The sequence below is a fragment of the Rhopilema esculentum genome, chromosome 10 (assembly GCF_057945365.1).
Source record: "Rhopilema esculentum isolate cy_ngs chromosome 10, ASM5794536v1, whole genome shotgun sequence".
Taxonomy (NCBI): Eukaryota; Metazoa; Cnidaria; class Scyphozoa; order Rhizostomeae; family Rhizostomatidae; genus Rhopilema; species Rhopilema esculentum.
Window position 1 is genome coordinate 2,408,942 of NC_142824.1, and position 18,320 is coordinate 2,427,261.

General features: G+C 34.5%; 2 protein-coding genes across 6 annotated transcripts; both read left to right on the plus strand.

Moving 5' to 3' along the window:
* The first annotated feature begins 280 nt into the window (after positions 1 to 280).
* Positions 281 to 3,944, plus strand: LOC135689993 (malate dehydrogenase, cytoplasmic). Its single transcript, XM_065207394.2, has 6 exons — positions 281 to 437; positions 1,350 to 1,445; positions 1,681 to 1,777; positions 2,227 to 2,525; positions 2,723 to 3,013; positions 3,425 to 3,944. The coding sequence occupies exons 1-6, from the start codon at positions 435 to 437 to the stop codon at positions 3,635 to 3,637; spliced, it is 999 nt and encodes a 332-aa protein (XP_065063466.1). The 5' UTR covers positions 281 to 434; the 3' UTR covers positions 3,638 to 3,944.
* Positions 3,945 to 4,093: 149 nt separating this feature from the next.
* LOC135689947 (protein arginine methyltransferase NDUFAF7, mitochondrial) lies at positions 4,094 to 17,993 on the plus strand. Of its 5 annotated transcripts, none has more exons than XM_065207318.2 (14): positions 4,094 to 5,376; positions 6,159 to 6,262; positions 7,444 to 7,580; positions 7,706 to 7,765; positions 7,865 to 7,945; positions 9,787 to 9,897; positions 11,429 to 11,545; positions 12,661 to 12,736; positions 13,866 to 13,924; positions 14,802 to 14,845; positions 15,990 to 16,194; positions 16,601 to 16,709; positions 16,952 to 17,019; positions 17,850 to 17,993. In XM_065207318.2, exons 3-14 carry the CDS (start codon positions 7,464 to 7,466, stop codon positions 17,991 to 17,993), a joined length of 1,191 nt encoding a protein of 396 aa, XP_065063390.2. In that variant the 5' UTR covers positions 4,094 to 5,376; positions 6,159 to 6,262; positions 7,444 to 7,463. The 5 variants fall into 5 exon arrangements, with proteins under 5 accessions (XP_065063390.2, XP_065063398.2, XP_065063421.2 ...); XM_065207326.2 differs by having other exon boundaries at positions 4,094 to 5,371; XM_065207349.2 differs by having other exon boundaries at positions 16,957 to 17,019; positions 17,850 to 17,984.
* Positions 17,994 to 18,320: the final 327 nt, after the last annotated feature.

Genomic DNA, 18,320 nt, shown 5'->3' on the forward strand with positions numbered 1-18,320 from the left:
TTATCTTCTGATTTTAAAACTGAGTTTTTAAAACGGGTGTTTTCGTCAGTTTTCTGTCGCCTGAAAGGCGTGGCACAAATTCCAAACATTATCTAGAATCCCCCTCCCCAATCCATGCTGCATGAATCCGTCCCTGCTCCATCTGCGCCTCTTCACCAAGTATGTCTTTGTGTATATCAATGAAGATCCCAAACATCTTGGAAACTAATTGTTGGCAATTGTCAAAAGGGTTTTTGATACCTGGTTTTCCCAATCCAGACAAAGAAAACAATCGTGAATTGTAATCTATGAATAAGTTATAGGACCTTCTACGTGTCCACTGTCCATAAAAAGTGTCCACAGCGTCACGTGTTGTCCTCTCTGCAAAGGAGTCGCTACCAGAAGGAGCTGCACAGAAGCATCAGGTCACTTCTTTTTCAAACAAATCTTCCAAAATGGTATGGTGCAAATTCATCTTTTCTGGTTTTATGGATTTCTTTAGTTTACCTTTTTATCCAGTTGAATTATTTTCTCTTCGAGGCATTAATTGGGGACTTACGATTCATCGTCTGTGTTAGGCCTAAGCAATATTTTCTCCTTTGCATCAGGAATGTGTGAACGCCCCTTTGCCTATTACCGTATTTCAAATTTAAAATGAATATTTACTTTTTCCAAACAGTGTAAACGATATTTGCTGATGTTCTCGAAAGATTTTGTTTCAGAATAGCCCTTAGCACTTCATTCGGTAAGCAACCGACCCGTGCACTCCTGCATGCTTCTTAGTGCAGGACAGGCTAAAGGCCATCAATGTCTTGCAATGGGATAGAAATCTTAAGCCGTTACACGAGAAGTCATTTTAAAGCTACAGGGTTATCATCATTGAACCATTTAGAACACGTTTGCGTTGTAGAGTAAAAGCTTATGGCCATTGATATTCAACTGCACCCAAAACGCTTTCCATTACCTGGAAAATACACAGGGACGCTAATGTGGACGCATTTGTTCGTTTTCAATAGTTGTTGTTCTGTAGTTCCGTGCAGGCTTGTAGTAAAGGGAACCCTGGACTAACTATGGTAGCATTTTATGCAAATAGTAGAACCAATTCCCAAAGTATCAGAAAAATAATGAGCTATGGAGTCATTTCTATGATAAACCTGTTTGATATGATAATGTTGAAAAGTTTCCATAAGAATTTACCATTATATTGGAAATTAGTCTTGGAACTGACAAACAGGTAAAGCCCGACCTGCCAGGCCACAACAGACAGTATGTAAATCTAGTTTCTGTATATTCTTTGGGCACCATCTTAACAGAAATCAGTGAAATAGTTCAAAATATTCTCAATAAGATATTTTTTGTTTTCCCTCAAGGCATCCATCAGGGTTTTGGTGACTGGAGCTGCAGGGCAGATTGCATATTCCCTTTTGTATCCTATTGCAAAAGGAGATGTTTTTGGAGCAGATCAAGTATGTATATAAATGCATTGAATAACATTGTTAAGTTAAATATTGTCTTTGCTTCAATGTGATTCAATAAATCACTTTATTACTTGTTACTTCTTTTTTCATTCACTATCAGTGAGAATAAATTTGTTTCCAAATTGTACTTTCTGTACAAATACATCAAAGAACACTCTTGTGTTTGACTGTTCTCAGCCAATTTGTCAACAAGTATCATTTGAATTTTGTTTTTCTCTTCTAGCCAATAGACCTGTTATTGTTAGACATTCCATCCATGATGCCAGTACTCAATGGAGTTGTCATGGAACTTCAGGACTGTGCTCTTCCATTGCTTTCATGTAAGATCCATTTTAAGAATTCTTCTATTCTTATAGCTATGTCTCTTATAGCTAAGGCACTAATGTTAAGTTAGGGGGCATGAATCTATGTATATCTTGGTTGCAGTACATTAAATGCTGGTCCAAGAAGGAGATCCTCTAAACAGCTTTTGATTTCTAAAACGTGACTTTGTTTTGAATTGTGCATTTTAATCAAAGCTATTTGTCCTAGAAATAAAGCAAAATGATTATGAGAATCTAATGTTGTGTAATAGAATTTTACAATAAATAAGGTTTAATGATATATACATGTGTATACCAATATTTGACCCTGGCATACAGGGCTTCCTCAGAGTGATTCACTATACAAAACATTCTAATCAAAGTTGTTGTTTATTAAATAATTGAAATCACCAAGCTTCATTTCACAAAGAAATTCAAAGTTATCTTTGCCAACTAATCAATTGTAGCTATTGTTGCCACTGCTGATGAAAAAGAAGCTTTTGCAAACATTGATGTTGCAATTCTTGTTGGTGCAATGCCAAGAAGAGAGGGTATGGAAAGGAAAGACCTGCTGAAGGCTAATGCAAAAATCTTCAAGGTTCAAGGAGAGGCATTGGAAAAGTATGCCAAGAAGACATGCAAAATTGTTGTTGTTGGTAACCCAGCTAATACCAACTGCCTCATTGCTTCAAAGTGTGCACCATCTATTCCCAAGGAGAATTTCACATGCCTGACAAGATTGGACCACAACAGGGCAATTGCACAGGTACTTGAATGTATATGTACAGTTTTACAGTGTTGACCACTTGTGTTTTAAGCTGCCTGAACCTAAAATCACTCCTTTTTCCTTACGTAACAATGATTCTATTTATTTTGCATGCTTGGATCTGTAGTTGCAATTCTGGGTTAATGCTTGGTGCTGTCATCAGGTGACTATTTTTTACATGTGTGATATTTTTCTAGATTACAAACAGACTTGGTGTTCAACCACATGCAGCTAAAAATGTTATTATTTGGGGAAACCACTCTTCAACTCAGTACCCTGATGTGAGACATGCAGTTGTTTCAGTCGATGGCAAAGAGCTTCCAGTCATGCAAGCAATAAAGGATGATGCTTGGTTAAAAGGAGACTTTATCAAAACAATCCAACAACGTGGTGCTGCCATAATAAAGGCCAGAAAATTGTCCAGTGCCATGTCTGCATCCAAAGCCATTTGTGATCATATGAAAGATTGGTGGTTTGGAACTAAAACGGTATATACCTCAGTTTTTATTTTAATTTAATTAATGCCCAATGTAACTGGATGTAAGAGACTCTTTCAAATATATGTAAATAAAACACATGAGTTGAATGAATGACTGACAGATAGGAGGTACCTTAAATTTTGGAATATAATTGGTACTAAGAACCTTAGATTTGCAAGATAATTAGCAGATTGGTTTTTTTCTGGTTACTGAGAATAATCAATTGTCAACCAGTGAAAAGAGAACCTCATCTTCTATTTCATTAAATGTTGCTGGAGCTAGAATGTGGTGTTTCCTCAAGAATTTGCGCATCAGCCTTGTCATTAGAGTCGGCAACCATACAATTTCTTGCTTCCAGATCATTCATGTTGGTTTTCAAAATCTTAAATTGGTGTTCATTTTATCTGTCTTACTTTTCAGGGAACTTATGTTAGCATGGGTATCATATCAGATGGTTCATATGGTATTGCAAAAGGCATTGCATATTCCTTCCCTGTTACTATTGGTGCTGACAGAAACTACAGCATTGTCCAAGGATTACAGATTGATGAGTTTTCAAGAGAGAGGATGGATGCAACAGCAAAGGAATTGTTAGATGAAAAAGATGCTGCTTTTTCACACCTTGCTGAGTGACTAAGTGCAAAATTATGATGACAAATACTTACATCCAGCTTATAATACATACATGCAAATGATTGTGATACATTTTAATACATACATGCTGCTGATTTGATGCACTCTACATACCAATTTTGACTTTTACTACATGAATTTAGTAACATTGCAGTTGGTTTGCAAATTTCTGTAGTACAGCCTTGTTTCTGCATTGAATCGTGGAGAAAACCTTTGTCAATTTACATGTAGTATTCTACTTATTTGTATGGGATGTCTATGTGGTACAATTTGTATTCATATATATCAAATGTCTTGATGCTGACAACCTCATATTTTTCCCATTGTCCTCTTTGGGATTCACAAGGAATTGTATAATGATTTCCAAAAGGCATTTGTGAGATTTATGCTCACTGCTTGATACACACCTGCAGCCTTCCCTATATACAAAGTAGCTAAGCATTATACCTCACCTGATAGAAGTCAATAGGAATATTGAAACTTTTTCTATCAATTTTGTAAATGGTCATGTAGTGTTCACAAAGGTTTGAAAGGAAATACATTTATTATGTTAGGTGTGTGATTCCATAGTGAAATGGAGCAAATTGTTTGGGAAAGGATAAGGTTTTTACATCAAAATGTTCAGGATTCTTATTCCTGGTGGGTAAAAAATGGAGAAAATTAAATGACCTTACAGGCATCCAAAATTTATTTGACATAAAACAAACTTGTTTTATCAAAACGACACAAAGCATATGCTGACAGATTTTTGAAAAAAGGTCCTGTTGTCAAATAAATTTTGGATGCCTGTTGAGTCGTTAAATTTCACCAAAGAAAAGCAAGCCTTAGTAAAACACTTCCTAAGCAGAACAAAAAATAATTAGCAAAAGTACTTTTCAGACTTGTTTATTCTCTTTTTTTCAACGAGACTTTTCAACATTAGAGAGGTTAAAACTTATTCATTTTAATTAAGGATATGCTGTCATGAACTTGGGTGAGGGTAATATTTTGGAATTTGTTGCACCTACCAACAGGAGCAGACTCTCCCAGGCTCTGAACCAAGAAGCTAGCAACACAGGCCCATCAAAATCGGGGGGCTGGAGCCTTCCAATAATTGTCAAACTGTAGTTTGTCTCCTTTATAACAGTACACTGTATGAGATGGAAAACAATGGACAGCACCCCTGTGTTTGCGTACACAAATTTTTGAATATGCATTCACATTTTTTTAAACTGCATGGGCCATAGATTTCCTGTGTGACAGTCCTCTTTTCCCCAGAAAGAACACTGATCAGTTCTACAATCCTTGCCAAAATTGTTGGAACACTTGTGCAAAGCTGAAGCTTTTTTGAAAAATCCCCCCTCCCCCCCCCCCATTACAATGTTATTCAATTGGGCTGTTTTGATCCTGGAGGTAAAAATTTCTTCACTGAGAGCTGTATGAAAGTATTGAGAAGATAAATCAACATTGTACGGGGGGAGGGGGTCGAAAATTTTGAAGCGGCAGTGATATTTTTGTGAGGTAGTTTTAGACTTTCTTTGTTTATTTGCATGCTGCAATGGGAAGGTGTTCCAGTTATTTTTGGCAAGGATTATAGTTCATTGATGAAGACTTGAAGAGTCTCGTTTGGGTATAATTCCAAAGGAGGTCAGTTTCTACATTAGTATGGCGGAGATGCTAGGACAGAAAGCTAATAAATTTGGCAAGGAATGCAAAAACTGACGAAAAACATACCTTTCTCAAAGTGATGTCAACGTAAGGTGTTGATTCATTGAGCAATTCTTTAAATAATGTTTAAAAATAATGCTAAACAATACCTATTTAACGTTAAAGTTTTCCCGCCAAATTAGGGAAGGCACGTACGTCATTTCCACAAAATGATAAACTTCTATCAAATCAATTCAAACCCTAATATACGAATGTAGCAAACAAATTTCAAACTAATGATTAAATAAAGCAGAAAATTATAGTTACAGATGCTTTATCTACAGGCCCGAGAGGGGGGGGGCAATTGCCCCTTCTAGTCCCCGTAAGCAAAGAGGGGCCCACTGATAATAACATTGTATCTATTTTAATTCTGACTCTTAATAACATAGTAATTTTAAGAAAAACAAATCATATCTGTACTGGAATGGTTTAAAAATACTTCGTGAATATATTTAGCAAGTGAATAAAGAAAATTCAAGCCCCATGTTAAATGCCTAATTAGGTTTATTGCTTTGGGTTGGAAAGTGCCAGATGCAGTAGGCCCATTGTGATTATTGGTGGCCCTGTTTATCTATATCAAAATCATTCGCCTAAAGGTGGACGGGCAATCTCTGAAAAATTGTTGATGTGTGGTCACAAGGATTTATATACAAGGGACAGGGTGTGATCCCCCCTAATATTTTTGTGTGCTTTTGTGAATTCTGCTTTAATTTAATAAAAAACATTTTTGTCATTACTAATAACAAATGATGCAAACATTTTACTGTATCAATTGTCTTTCTTCTTTATCTGGCAAACTGAATTTTAAAAATGGGGTTTTCCATCTTTTTTTCAGTGTGGCACCAAAATCCAATCATTATCATAACCAATCATAACAGAAGAAACAACTAGGAGACAAACAGAAACAAATATAAACGACTATGAAATAAGCAGAAATTGGTAGGAAAAATATCAACTACAGCATAATTTTATTTAAGCCATGGTAATAGTATAGTTAATGTGGGGTTTGTGTACACTTAGGTAACAAAAGTATTAGGATGAATGCTTCAAAGCAAATGTAGTTAACCCTTTGCTCAAAGAACAGCATAGAAAATCAGTGGAACATAACAAGATTGCTGGTTGAGATTTTCAATAGCAATTTTACCCAATTGTAAAAATTGCATGGTAAAAATCATCTTCACTGGGTTTCAATAACGTGATCTGAGACAACAGCTATTGCTGTGGAGAATAATATGACCAAACAAAACTTGGAGATATAGGCGTTTTGGCTAAGTAACAAATTGTTCATGCTCTTTCCTTATTGATTCTCCTCTTTTATATTAGTTTCTTGTTATTTCCTGTTGTTTCCTGTGTGTCCTGTTATAGTAAACACTATCAATATTGTTGTTTATTCAATAATTAACTTTCTTATCAACATTGAAAATCTTAAGGGCCTATTTTTTCCCCTTGTTGTAACGTTTTTATGTAAGTTCCAACAAAATTGAAATAAATTTAACCCATTTCCAGCAGTGAGGGTACTGGCCGAGGGGGACATCACAAAAAATGGCTGAAAGGGAACAACACAAAAATGTTTAGCCACACTCTTTTTAATGTCAGGGAAGGCTCTTGACTACCTTTTTGTTATGTAAAGCCAGATTCAAAATCATAGAATCAGATCACAAAGTAAAGATTGCCAAAAAATTAATCCTCCCACAACATTTCCTGATTGAATTTAGACAAAATACAGAATTGATCCTGCTGAAGGGGGATGTGTCTAAACCCAGCTACCTAAGTCTATCTCACTATAGTTTGCAGAAATTTTCTAGCCATCACCTCCATTCAAAAATGTGCTTACTAGACACAATGTATAAAATTATTTCTTTTTCTTTCCATGAACAAACCAGAATCGTTTTATTTGCCACCTTTAAGATCAGGGACCATTCCATATATTGAGTCTATTCGACTTTTCCTCTATTTTTTTCAAGCCCCAATTTTTGATGATGCTTCCTTCATTGAACTTCCCTGCAATAAGTAGGCTGGATCTTTTAAAGATGTGAATATTTCCAAACATTTAGTACCTTATATCTCAATACAGTTGCATGACAATAGGTTACAGTTGTTTTTCTTTTCTTGTCTTATAGAATTGCAAAACATTTCAAGAATGTTTTGGCACAAAGCATCACATCTATTGCGAAATGCTGCCCAAAGAAACAGACGTTGCTTTCTTAGCTCAAAAGCAAATTCTGAATTTATTACTTACTTGAAAAACAGAATAAAGGTTTGTATTGAGTTAATTGCTGTTGTATTGCTTTGATTTATAAGAGAAATTTACTGACTACCAGAAAAAAATTTATCACAGCTGATTTCAGAAAACTGATATCGATAGATCATTTTTGCTTGTAGATCGCTGGACCAATCTCTGTTGCTGCCTACATGCAAGAAGCTTTAACTAACCCAAAATGGGTATGTGTTCAGAAACTTCAGTAATTTTCTTAAAAAATTAAATGATTGATTTTATGAGCTTTCTGTTCCTTTGTATGACCCATTTCTCTTTTTGAACAGGGCTATTACATGAAGAAAGATGTCTTTGGTAAATCTGGTGATTTCATCACATCTCCAGAAATAAGCCAGATGTTTGGTGAGGTAAGCTCTTGATTTGCCATTGTCGAAAGAACACAGTTATATACCGGACAAAAATATAAGACATTTAAATAATAGTATAGACTGTTTACTTTATAAGCCTTGCTGTTGAAAGATCTATATATATATATACATGTTTTATACCTGGTTTGTCTCAGGACTTGGATAAGAAAAATTAAGGCATGCAGCCAGTCCTCTCTTGGAAAAAAAAGCATGCTATAAAAAGCCCTTGCCAGTTTGGCTGTTTGGGCTATTTAGCCCTGCAGAACTGTTATTAATTTTTTTATATTTAAGTATTTACAAAAGGCAAAAATACATTACCTTGCCAATTCTTTAAATACTATTCACCTTAAGGAGGCATTTTTGTCTGTATTACTTCCTTTAAATTTTGTATTGCCACTCCTTAAAATGAGACAAAGGAGGAAAATAATGTTTTTTGGAATATAGCAAAGTTTTGTTAGGTTTTGCTGGTCAAATGTGGTTTTTTGCAAATGTATAGTTTATATGTCTTGACTTTAAAAGAAATTGTTTTGTATTTGACAGCACAGAGTAACGTTTCTCACTTTAATTATTTGTAGCATTAATCATGCTATATGTTATTCCTTTCGTGAGAACACATTTCCTATTCCATTGCAAGTTTTGGCAGATAATACACATGTGATAAACACATAGACGCATAAGACCTCTTTCTCTTTATTTGCTAACACTCTGATAAGTAGTACAAACATTGGGAAGCTAAATTGTGCAGATTAAATGAATACGATGGTTTGAAAAACTGTGCAGGCGAAAAAAATATATTTTGCACAGGGTTTGTGCGGGCCCGGCCTATAGCCTGTGTCCCATGTGATTTGGTAAAAGTGTAGGTTGAGTAAATGTGTTAATTTTTAGTGTTTTAAACCATCGTCTAGGTAAACAATTCAAAGTCTAGGTAAACAATTTCTTTTTTTTTTCAAAAAATCTACCATATTTCCCAAAAGGAAAGTCTTAAAACATGTTATTTAAGATAAACAGTGAGTATGCTTTGGAAATATAATATTACTCTGCTCTTTTAATATTTTTAAAATTTTCTCGTCTTCATTGTTGAATGTTTCCAATGGTCATAAAAGTAAATGTGATCTTTTAGTATCCTAACATGCACAGTTTCAAGAGAAGCAAGATAATTTTTTTGAATCTTTAAAAAAGGCAGAGGATTGAAGAGGAAATTCAAGAGGGAGTATGGTAGCTAACAGAAAACATGGTCTTTCAATGTTGCTAATCTGAAAATGGCTTGCTTTCTTTTGTTTTCAATGAAAATGAAGAAATCAAGGTCTTATTTCTAGTAAAAGAGTAGAACTTAAGATACTCTTACACCATTTTGACTGTTCTGTGGGATCTCTTGCACACTTCTTGCTGGAAACTCTCATGTCTGCTTTCATTGTCTTTGCCCCATGCATTACATAAAGACATAATATAATAATAACTACATGTGCACAGCATCCTTAAGAATTGTTGAGGAATTAAAGTAACTTGTTCAAATGCAAAGCTCTAAGATTTATTTCAATCTTATTTGGCAATAACAGATTTATTTCAATCTAATTAATCTGGTTAATTGCAAACATTCCTTCTTAGCATGCAGCATGCAACAAGAAAGAAAACAGAAATATTTACAATGCTCTTAGAAAGCTCATGCTGATTAAAAAACAGGAAATCTGTTTCAAGAAAGTTTTTAATATTCTTTACTCAAAACATCAGATTATCCTGCTCCTTTAGATGTTATTCAGGTTAATTTATGTTATGATGGTACTGAATCCATGTACACATACCTTCCCTACTCTACAATGTTGTAATCTTTAGTGCTTTTGCAGATGTTGGGAATTTGGCTATTGAATGAATGGCTCCAAGCAAAACAGCCACAAAATGTGAAGCTAGTAGAACTAGGGCCAGGAAGAGGTACATTAATGGCAGATATCCTTAGGGTAAGTACCTTTCTTGGATTCCATCAGTTATTGCGCTAAAAGGTTAAATCTAAATAACTAATTTAGAAACTTTAAAAATTTCAGCTCAGGCTGTTACACCGACACAGGGCTGCGGAAGAATCATAAAGACTTAAGACTATCAGTGGAAGTACTTTGTCTTATATAATATGTGCATAATCATAGAGTGGCCATCAACATATTGTTCACTAAATTTCTACAGCACCTTTCTTGTCAATCTGCAATATTGTACCCTATGAATAGAGGCTAAAGGGGTAATCATTTTTAAATACAATCTTTATTATTTTGAGAGATAGGATTGACCATTAGAATGTTTTTATATTGAATGAATTCAAGCTATGAATATTCTCAATGATGTAAAATATGAAATTATAATTCCATCGATGTCCTTTTTTATTTTCTTTTTATTTGACTAATCTGTAATAAAAATGTGCTCAGTTAGCTAAAAACAGAATAACAGGTATATTTTCAAAATGGCTACTTATCATTTCTGTCAGGCATGTTTACGATTTTTCTTAATACAGACTGAGAGTTTTGACATCAGTGTCTGGCATGTTTCTAATATGACACATTAAGTAAAAAAAACACATTTTTTCATTAAAAATTAAATTTTCCTTATTTTGCACATTTTGTATATGTACCACATGTCTCTATTCAAATGCCAGAGTTTCTTTAGTCCCAGTTTTTGACCAATGCGATTGAAGCTAGAGAGTCAAACGTCTGGTAAAAACATTGGTTGGTGATATATTGTAGAATATCCTCAATGTCATCCCCCTGGATTATGTTCTGTCTAATATTATGATCTATTTTAAGCTGAGTAAATAGACAAAAGACTCATGCCCATGAGATTTTAAGAGGACATCTGGTTGTCTCAGCTGGATTTCAGTAAGGAGATAAAAAATCCATAAATAATTCAGTGTCATGTTCAATGCATAATCTGATAAAATCTCCCATTTCGTCCGACTCTAAAGCAGTCCATTTTTATTCTCACTTTGCCTTCCTTTTTATTAAAACTACCTATTATCGTGCGAGGGATGGTATTGTCGACAGTTGAATTGCTAAAGCAGTCCATTTTTATTCTCACTTTGCCTTCCTTTTTATTAAAACTACCTATTATCGTGCGAGGTATGGTATTGTCGACAGTTGAATTGCCAAAGGAGTTCTTTTCGAGAGCCATTTTTCTCTTCTCGAGTATTCTCCTGCCACCTTTTAAACTCACAGCATAAGCTGATACTTAACTTGTGTTTAAATCTCATATCCTTAACAAGATGACAAAAAACAAATGGCTCCTTATCAGACAAGGCTGTATATGTAAAGTTTTTTCTTGATTGTATGGGTTAGAACATCCATCGAAGATGCTATACTCCAAATTTTCTATTACTCGTACGCTTATTTGTAAGAGAGAGCAATGATCTTTTCGTTTAACGAGTGAGTCCTTGAAGCACATTGCTCGCGGTGCAGTTTACTCAGCTCTTAATATTTAAAGAAATAACCAATGCTACTGGTTTTTTAGGTTTTCAGGCAGTTCAAAGTTGGCCGCGATGCTTTGTCAGTTCATTTGGTCGAAGTGAGCGAGAAAATGAGGCAGATGCAGCGAAAACTGCTATGTGGCATTCATGAATCAAAGGAGGTAATTTTAGTGAACTTGTGTACTGTTTTTCATGTCTTCTGTACCAAAAAACATTCAGACCTTTGAAACATATTTTTCTTACATAAATTTAAGGGGAATGGATCGCTACCGGTTTCATTCGATTATATCTGATTAAAATTACTGTTCACCGGCCTGCCATAGACTGCTCTGTACACGCTTTAGTATGTAGGACAGGATGGTTCTTTTTTGCGATTCCGGATTAGGATTCCACACTACAGATCCGAGGATCAGTGCTTCGGGTCACTGGTGTGCCCAGACTTCTCTTAAAGTGAGGAAAGTCGCCACCTCTATATAATTCCAGCCGTAGGAATCACGAGTTGTGGTCACTTTGAGAGGACGGTGAATGCTCGATAAGCACTCCTCAATGTCCTAAAATTTACCTTGAAATTAATTTACAAAATGCCAAGTTTACGTTTAATGCCATCTTAAGGGCAACTTTGAAAATTTGGGTTTCAACTTTAAACCGTTCTGTTCTTTCCTTTAAAGCTTTAATTCAATATCTATGCATTTATGGGACTGGTATTCTGTGCCGTATTAAAGGTCAATTTTCTTCTTTAATTCTATAAAGCTATTGATTCGTAAGGAAAATTTTCTTTATCTGCGTCGTATCAAGTTTTGCTTTTGTCATTTAGCAGCACTATTTTAAATTTGTTGTTGACTTTTGTCTGGAAATAGAAATTTTCTCACTCGCCGGAAGTTTTTCTTAAGTCCGTTGCTGAAATCTGTGAAATTTTTTAAGTTTAATATTAAGGAAAATTTATCTTAAATTCCAGTTGAATAAACCAAAAAACGACCTGCGATAATACCATATGAAAGTTGTCTTTGTATTAAAAGAACGATGACTGGGTTTCATCTTTCCTCTAAACAATAAACATATGGTCGCGAATGATTCGAATTCTTTGTGCCTATAGGTAATCAAAGCTAACGAGGAAAAGTAAACCCTATTTTTAAAATTTTATACCGATCTCACTTTAGCGGCTATATTTCTCTACGCTTTGACCCTTCAGAGTTGCATACATTTTGAATTCAAAATTTGAAGCAGACATTGGGTCTGTCTAGCCCTCTTTATTCTATTTATGTTTTTCCATTCAAAGAACTTTGAAAATGCGACGTCGAAGTACAATGATGTGGAAGTTCATTGGTATAGTAATATAAAGGATGTTCCAACAGGCAAGTGATGTAATTATTTACAAGTTCTGCATTTTGTCTTTGTGTTAATTGTATTTCTGGGGTTTGACTCTTGAAAGTATATTGTCTGCTGGTCTTTTATGTGTTTAACTTAACTCTAATTTTGTCTCTCACTCATTATTTGTTCCATTGGAGTCATTTTTCCTGAGGAGAAGGGGTTGTGGTGCGCTTTTTAGAAATTTTGACAAAGTAGCAGATTTCCGATAATTATCTACAAATTAGGTACTAAAGGCGGCTGCCGCCTCAAGGACTGCCCCGTCAGTTGGAACAATAGCTTACCATTTCTGAGATCCAACTTCACTATAAGAAAATGGCTGTTTACACACTTAATCAATTGCTGTTTAGATGGGAATCTTGCAGATGATCTTCAATACTAGCTAGAACAACCAACTAGCTTTTCAACTTAACCCAGTAAAATAATATTACGTAGCGTTTTTATGTATTGTTTTTATTACTCTGAGGTAATAGCGTTTCCATATTCGCAATTGCGCTCGTATCATTATCATCAGTACTCCAGTACGCTTGACATTCTCGCAAACATTCGCAACACATTAATTAAAAAACTTCGCAAAACAACTTAGTGAAAGAGAAAGTTTTATTTTTCTTACTTTTTGCTTTTACAGTTATCTTTTCGTATTTCAGATATGATGATTTTTACTTAGGCTAACAATTCGGAAATATTTTTACTTAGGCTAATAAAACTTGTTATTTTGCTTTTTTAGACAAGCCTCTTAACAATTTAACTCCAAATAGTCGATTATTTCACACTATTATCTAGCATTGTTGCTGCCAGTGGCGGACACTTGGGGGGCGAGGGGGGGCGATCGACCCCCCAATACTTTAGAGAACAATGGTATTTTGTTCTAAAACAATAGGAACTGTGACGTCATCTTATTAAAACTATAGGCTTCCCCCCCCCAATATTTGACCAGGTGTCCGCCCCTGGTTGCTGCCAGGAGTGGCTCTACTTGTAGTTGTAGCGATACTATATCTTTGCGATATATATGATAAATTTTGTGTTAATCTACACATTATATGTTCTCATTTTAGCATTATGAAATAATGTACTACTTTTAGCATTTGTTATTCTAAAGATTTCATTTATATTTAGGGTTCACCATGTACATCGCACACGAATTCTTCGATGCACTGCCAATTCATGTATTTAAGGTGAAGGAACTAGTTTTTCTTTCATCTTACTAAAGAAAAGAATGTATTGCTGTCGTTTGATTATCATTTCAGTCATCTGAGAGACCAAGTCTGAGGGACTCTACAATTTAGACAGGTTTATGACAGAATTCAACGGATGAGCGGAAACTTATACTAAAGTAATTTTTTTCTCCGACACTCCTAAGAGTGTAAACGTCGGATAAAGTCCTGAGGAAAATTATCTCCAAGATGTGGATCGAAAGTAACGTGAGAGGAATCCCTTAATGTTGAAGTACTGCAGTATGATATGTCTCCGCTCTTCCGTGTTATTTTCAAATTTTGCCTTGCCAGAGGCTTATTGTGTTACAAAATTTCATAGGTTTTGAGGCAAACAGGGTTTTTAAACCAATAAAGCAAGTTCTTGCAGACGTAAACCTCTTCGGGATGCAATAGAGCAAATGAAACCTAAAAATTCTTTTCTGGGTGTATTGCAGCAAAATTAGTCCCATACCTGTCATGTGTAGAAAGAAGACTCTTATTTTACAATTCCGAAACTTTATCCGAGACTTTCCTTAAATCAAAAATAAAATGCAAAAAATGTGCCCGATATCCTCCAATCAAATACAGATGTTTTTTAATTCATATACCTTTTAATCTGCAACGCCACTAAACTCTCTGTTAATGCCAATGTTCCCAAGAAGATTCTATGCCAGTATTTGCTTTAAAGAATTGCTATGGCCTACCAACCTGTTCATTCTTTTTGAAAAACAAATCGATATGTTGGAGAACGTATGTGTATTCTATGTTCACTTTAATCTTAAAACTAAGATAATGTTCATATAAATCAAAATCTTTTTTTAAAGCAGGAATATAGAATTTCTTCTGTTATCTTTTATAGAGAACAACAAATGGTTGGAGAGAAGTTTTAGTTGATGCTGACAAGTAAGTTTTTTAGTCCATTGACCTTAATAATTTTGCTGTATCTGGGAAGAAAATCTGTCTTTAGACAACTTTAGGAAGGATGTCACATTGAAACCAGTTTGAATGGTATCCAGGTTGAAGTATCCGATCTCTGTTTTTTGTCCAATGACAAGCCAAGAAGATAGTGAATGCTGGAAAGCATTTGTATCAAATTTATTTGAATAAGGAAATAAATCCGTTTATCTGTAGAAGGTCTGTTACTTCTTGTCTAGCTTGATCATTTGGTAGTATAACTGTAGATTGTAGTTTGATTTATAGTAGACAGTAGTGTGATTTGGACTAACATATAATTCATTAGTTTTGTTATGTTGTCTAATGTGCCATCTCAGTCTTTGAATCTGAATAAAAAGAGTTTTGTTGGTCATGCAAACTAGATTTGCCATGGGTAAATTTTTGCAATCGTTTGAGCTCTGGTCCGCGATGCAACATTTTTTGCAAATTTTGGTTATTATTTGGAGTGGAGTTGGGTGAATTTTCTGCATTTGGCCAACTAGCCTAGGTTCTTTGTTTCTTTGTTTTATTTGTTGTCTTTCTTTCTCAAAACATGACACGTATGCAACTACAACATAGGAAACAAGGAGAGGCATGTCTATTTTGGCCTATTGCCTTTGTTGTCCTTTTGAATGCTTTTGAAGCATGATTTATTTCCTCAAAGTCAATGTTATTTTTTACTTCAGCTGTTGTTACATGATGAAGATTTTTGCGAACTGATCACTTTCCCTTTTGTTAATTTTATTCGCTTGACATAACGTTATTTTAATGGTCTTTATGCGCTAACTGTCATTTTTCTTGTTTGTACACCGTCGTTAGTTGTGTTAAACGTTTTGTTACCCGTGGCTGCATTTTTTCAAACTTAAACAGCAAAGTAGTAAGTTTTTCATTAAATCTTTCATCATTGGGCCTTACGATAACAAGGCTTTAATGATTACAAAACTTGCTGCCTCTTTGTTACCTTTTTGCCAGAAAAAGATGATATGCCCATAAAGAAGAAAAAAAATCTTTTTATTATAGTTGAGTTTTAATTTTTTTTAACCATTTTGTCTGTTATCATAGTTTATGCTATAACCAGGTTTATAGAAATTTTATCGTTTAATGTTTGCTTAAGTGCAGGTCTGCAGTTGGTGGTTTCTCCTGCTGCAAACCCCCTGTCAGAGTTGCTTATACGTAAAGAAGCAGTCATTGATGAGTATGAAGTCTGCCCAACAGCTGGGGTGACTATTGAACATATGTGCGGTGTTATTCAGACTCATGGTGGGAGCAGCCTCGTAGTTGATTATGGAAAAGACGGACCGTCCCGGAATTCGCTAAGAGTAAGAATAATTTTTTTCTTTTCGGAAAATGCCTCCTGCAGTTTCGCCTATATTAATTTTTTTGTATTCACATGAGTAGATGTCTTTTTGATTCTATATAAAAAGAAATTAAGTTTCTCTAACGTTTTGACCTATAACCGTAGCAATATTTAAGAGTGTATGCGAAAATGTAGAGTTTGATTTTACGGTATCGGGTCATGATGCAATGATATAGTCGCTTTCGCGGCACTTAGCTGAAACACGAAAATCTGTGCTGTGTATAAATTTGAATAAAAGGAGCTATTTTAACTTTATCAAAACTTACATAACTCAGCTGTCTCTTTTAAGTTATTACTGTTTTAATCAAATCATAGATGATCAAATGATGGCCCGTCTAGGTCTTACATGGTATGTTATCACTTTTCAGAGTTTTAAAGAGCACGAGTTGATAGAAGATATTTTCAAATACCCAGGAGATGCAGATATAACGGCTAATGTGGATTTTGCTTTTCTCAAGAGAATGTGCCATAATAAAGGTGAACTTATACTGATTCCTTTCTTTATTATAATACTTTAGGCATTTTATTGTAATATGATATTAAAAATATTTTATTGTCTTTTAAAATAGTTAAATTTCTAAAAGCAAACACTTTGGCTTGTGTCGGACAATCTTCAGAGTAAAAACATCAGTTTAAGCTTCAGATAATAACTTCTTTTTCTTATATCTTATTTCTTATAACTTCTGATATCTTTTTATTATGTCTTTCTGCGTTAATAGTGCAGCTGTTTGGGCCAGTGACGCAATCAATGTTTCTGAAAGCTATGGGAATTGAAGCACGATTCAAGGTACTGTTATTTACAGGGAAAACCAACGAGGCTTTCATGGGACTTATGAATTTCTTTTGTCTGTTATTAAAAATCTATAATGATAGAGGCTGAAGCACAAGAATTAGATATCTTTAGAGAGTTAGATTAATTTACAATATAATATATATATATATATGAATATATTTGTATATATTGTTGAAATACGAAAAAGGAACAAGTTGAAATACGAATATACATAGACGGTCTAAGTATGTGCTTATATTTTTGTCAAATCACAAAAGTCTTAAATCTAAGCATTAACCAATCATATTGCTTATATAATTTAAGTTACTGTGAATGTGTGGTAAGCATGGATATTAGACTTCGATGATAAATGTTCTTGTGTAATGTCTTTGTCGATGCAACCGATTTTAACAATTTTTCACTTGTGCTTTGACAGTTTAAGTTACCCACAACATTAAAAAACCAGATTGTTCAGTTTCTTACATTTTCTATCATTGCTAAATTATGTGTTGTTATAATTTCTATGTAAGTTAGTTTGGGTGCACGACATACTTCACAAACGAAAGTTAATCAATGTTTTTAAAGTTGTTTTCTTCTTGCTATTTTTGCATTCAAACAGCTCGTTTAGAATGCGTTAGAAGTGTGCTCATGGAAACAATCTGTCCCTTTGCTTGCATTTCTTCAAGCCTTTAGAAATAATTTCGCTATTCTTTGGAATATGTTGTTATGGCCGCATCATGCACACATCATGCCTTCCTTGTCTAATTTTGCCGTCAGTATAAAGTTTATTGCTTTGATTTATGCCTAAAATCATTTTGCTATCGTTAATGTCTTATTGATTCAAGGTTTTAATGCAAAACGCAAATGAGAAACAAGCTAAAGATTTGAAAAGTGCTTTTGACTACCTCGTCAGTGAAGACAAGATGGGTGAGAAGTTTAAAGTGTTCGCCTTCAGTCAAAATGGATCAGCCAGACCCGCTGGATTCTGAATGCATCACGTTTGCGATTCGAACTTTATAATATATTTATAATTTTTGCCTTTTATAATTTAATCATTTGATTGAAAATTGTATCAGACTTGATATTCTTATTCAAAGAGTTTACATCTTGTCATTTTCGTAACCGAGAACGATCTGCTAGAAATGAGAAACCATTCTGCATTAGACCGATTATCTGCTGATTTAAGGACATCAAAAGTTTTTCCTTAAAAACTCAAATTGTTACAAAGAAAGTCACAGTCTTTTTTCAAACAGCAACCCTTTGTTAGTCTGTGACTATTCTTATAGAATTTTTCTTGAGAATAATCTTTCAATCGT

Bases quoted from the DNA above. Each gene is read 5' to 3' on its own strand.
- LOC135689993 (XM_065207394.2), top strand. The intron at 2,526-2,722 runs GTACTTGAATGT...ATATTTTTCTAG, and splicing joins ACAACAGGGCAATTGCACAG to ATTACAAACAGACTTGGTGT. The intron at 3,014-3,424 runs GTATATACCTCA...CTTACTTTTCAG, and splicing joins GGTGGTTTGGAACTAAAACG to GGAACTTATGTTAGCATGGG.
- LOC135689947 (XM_065207318.2), top strand. From the start codon at position 7,464: ATGTTTTGGCACAAAGCATCACATCTATTGCGAAATGCTGCCCAAAGA. The intron at 7,581-7,705 runs GTTTGTATTGAG...TTTTGCTTGTAG, and splicing joins ACTTGAAAAACAGAATAAAG to ATCGCTGGACCAATCTCTGT. The intron at 17,020-17,849 runs GTACTGTTATTT...TATTGATTCAAG, and splicing joins GAATTGAAGCACGATTCAAG to GTTTTAATGCAAAACGCAAA.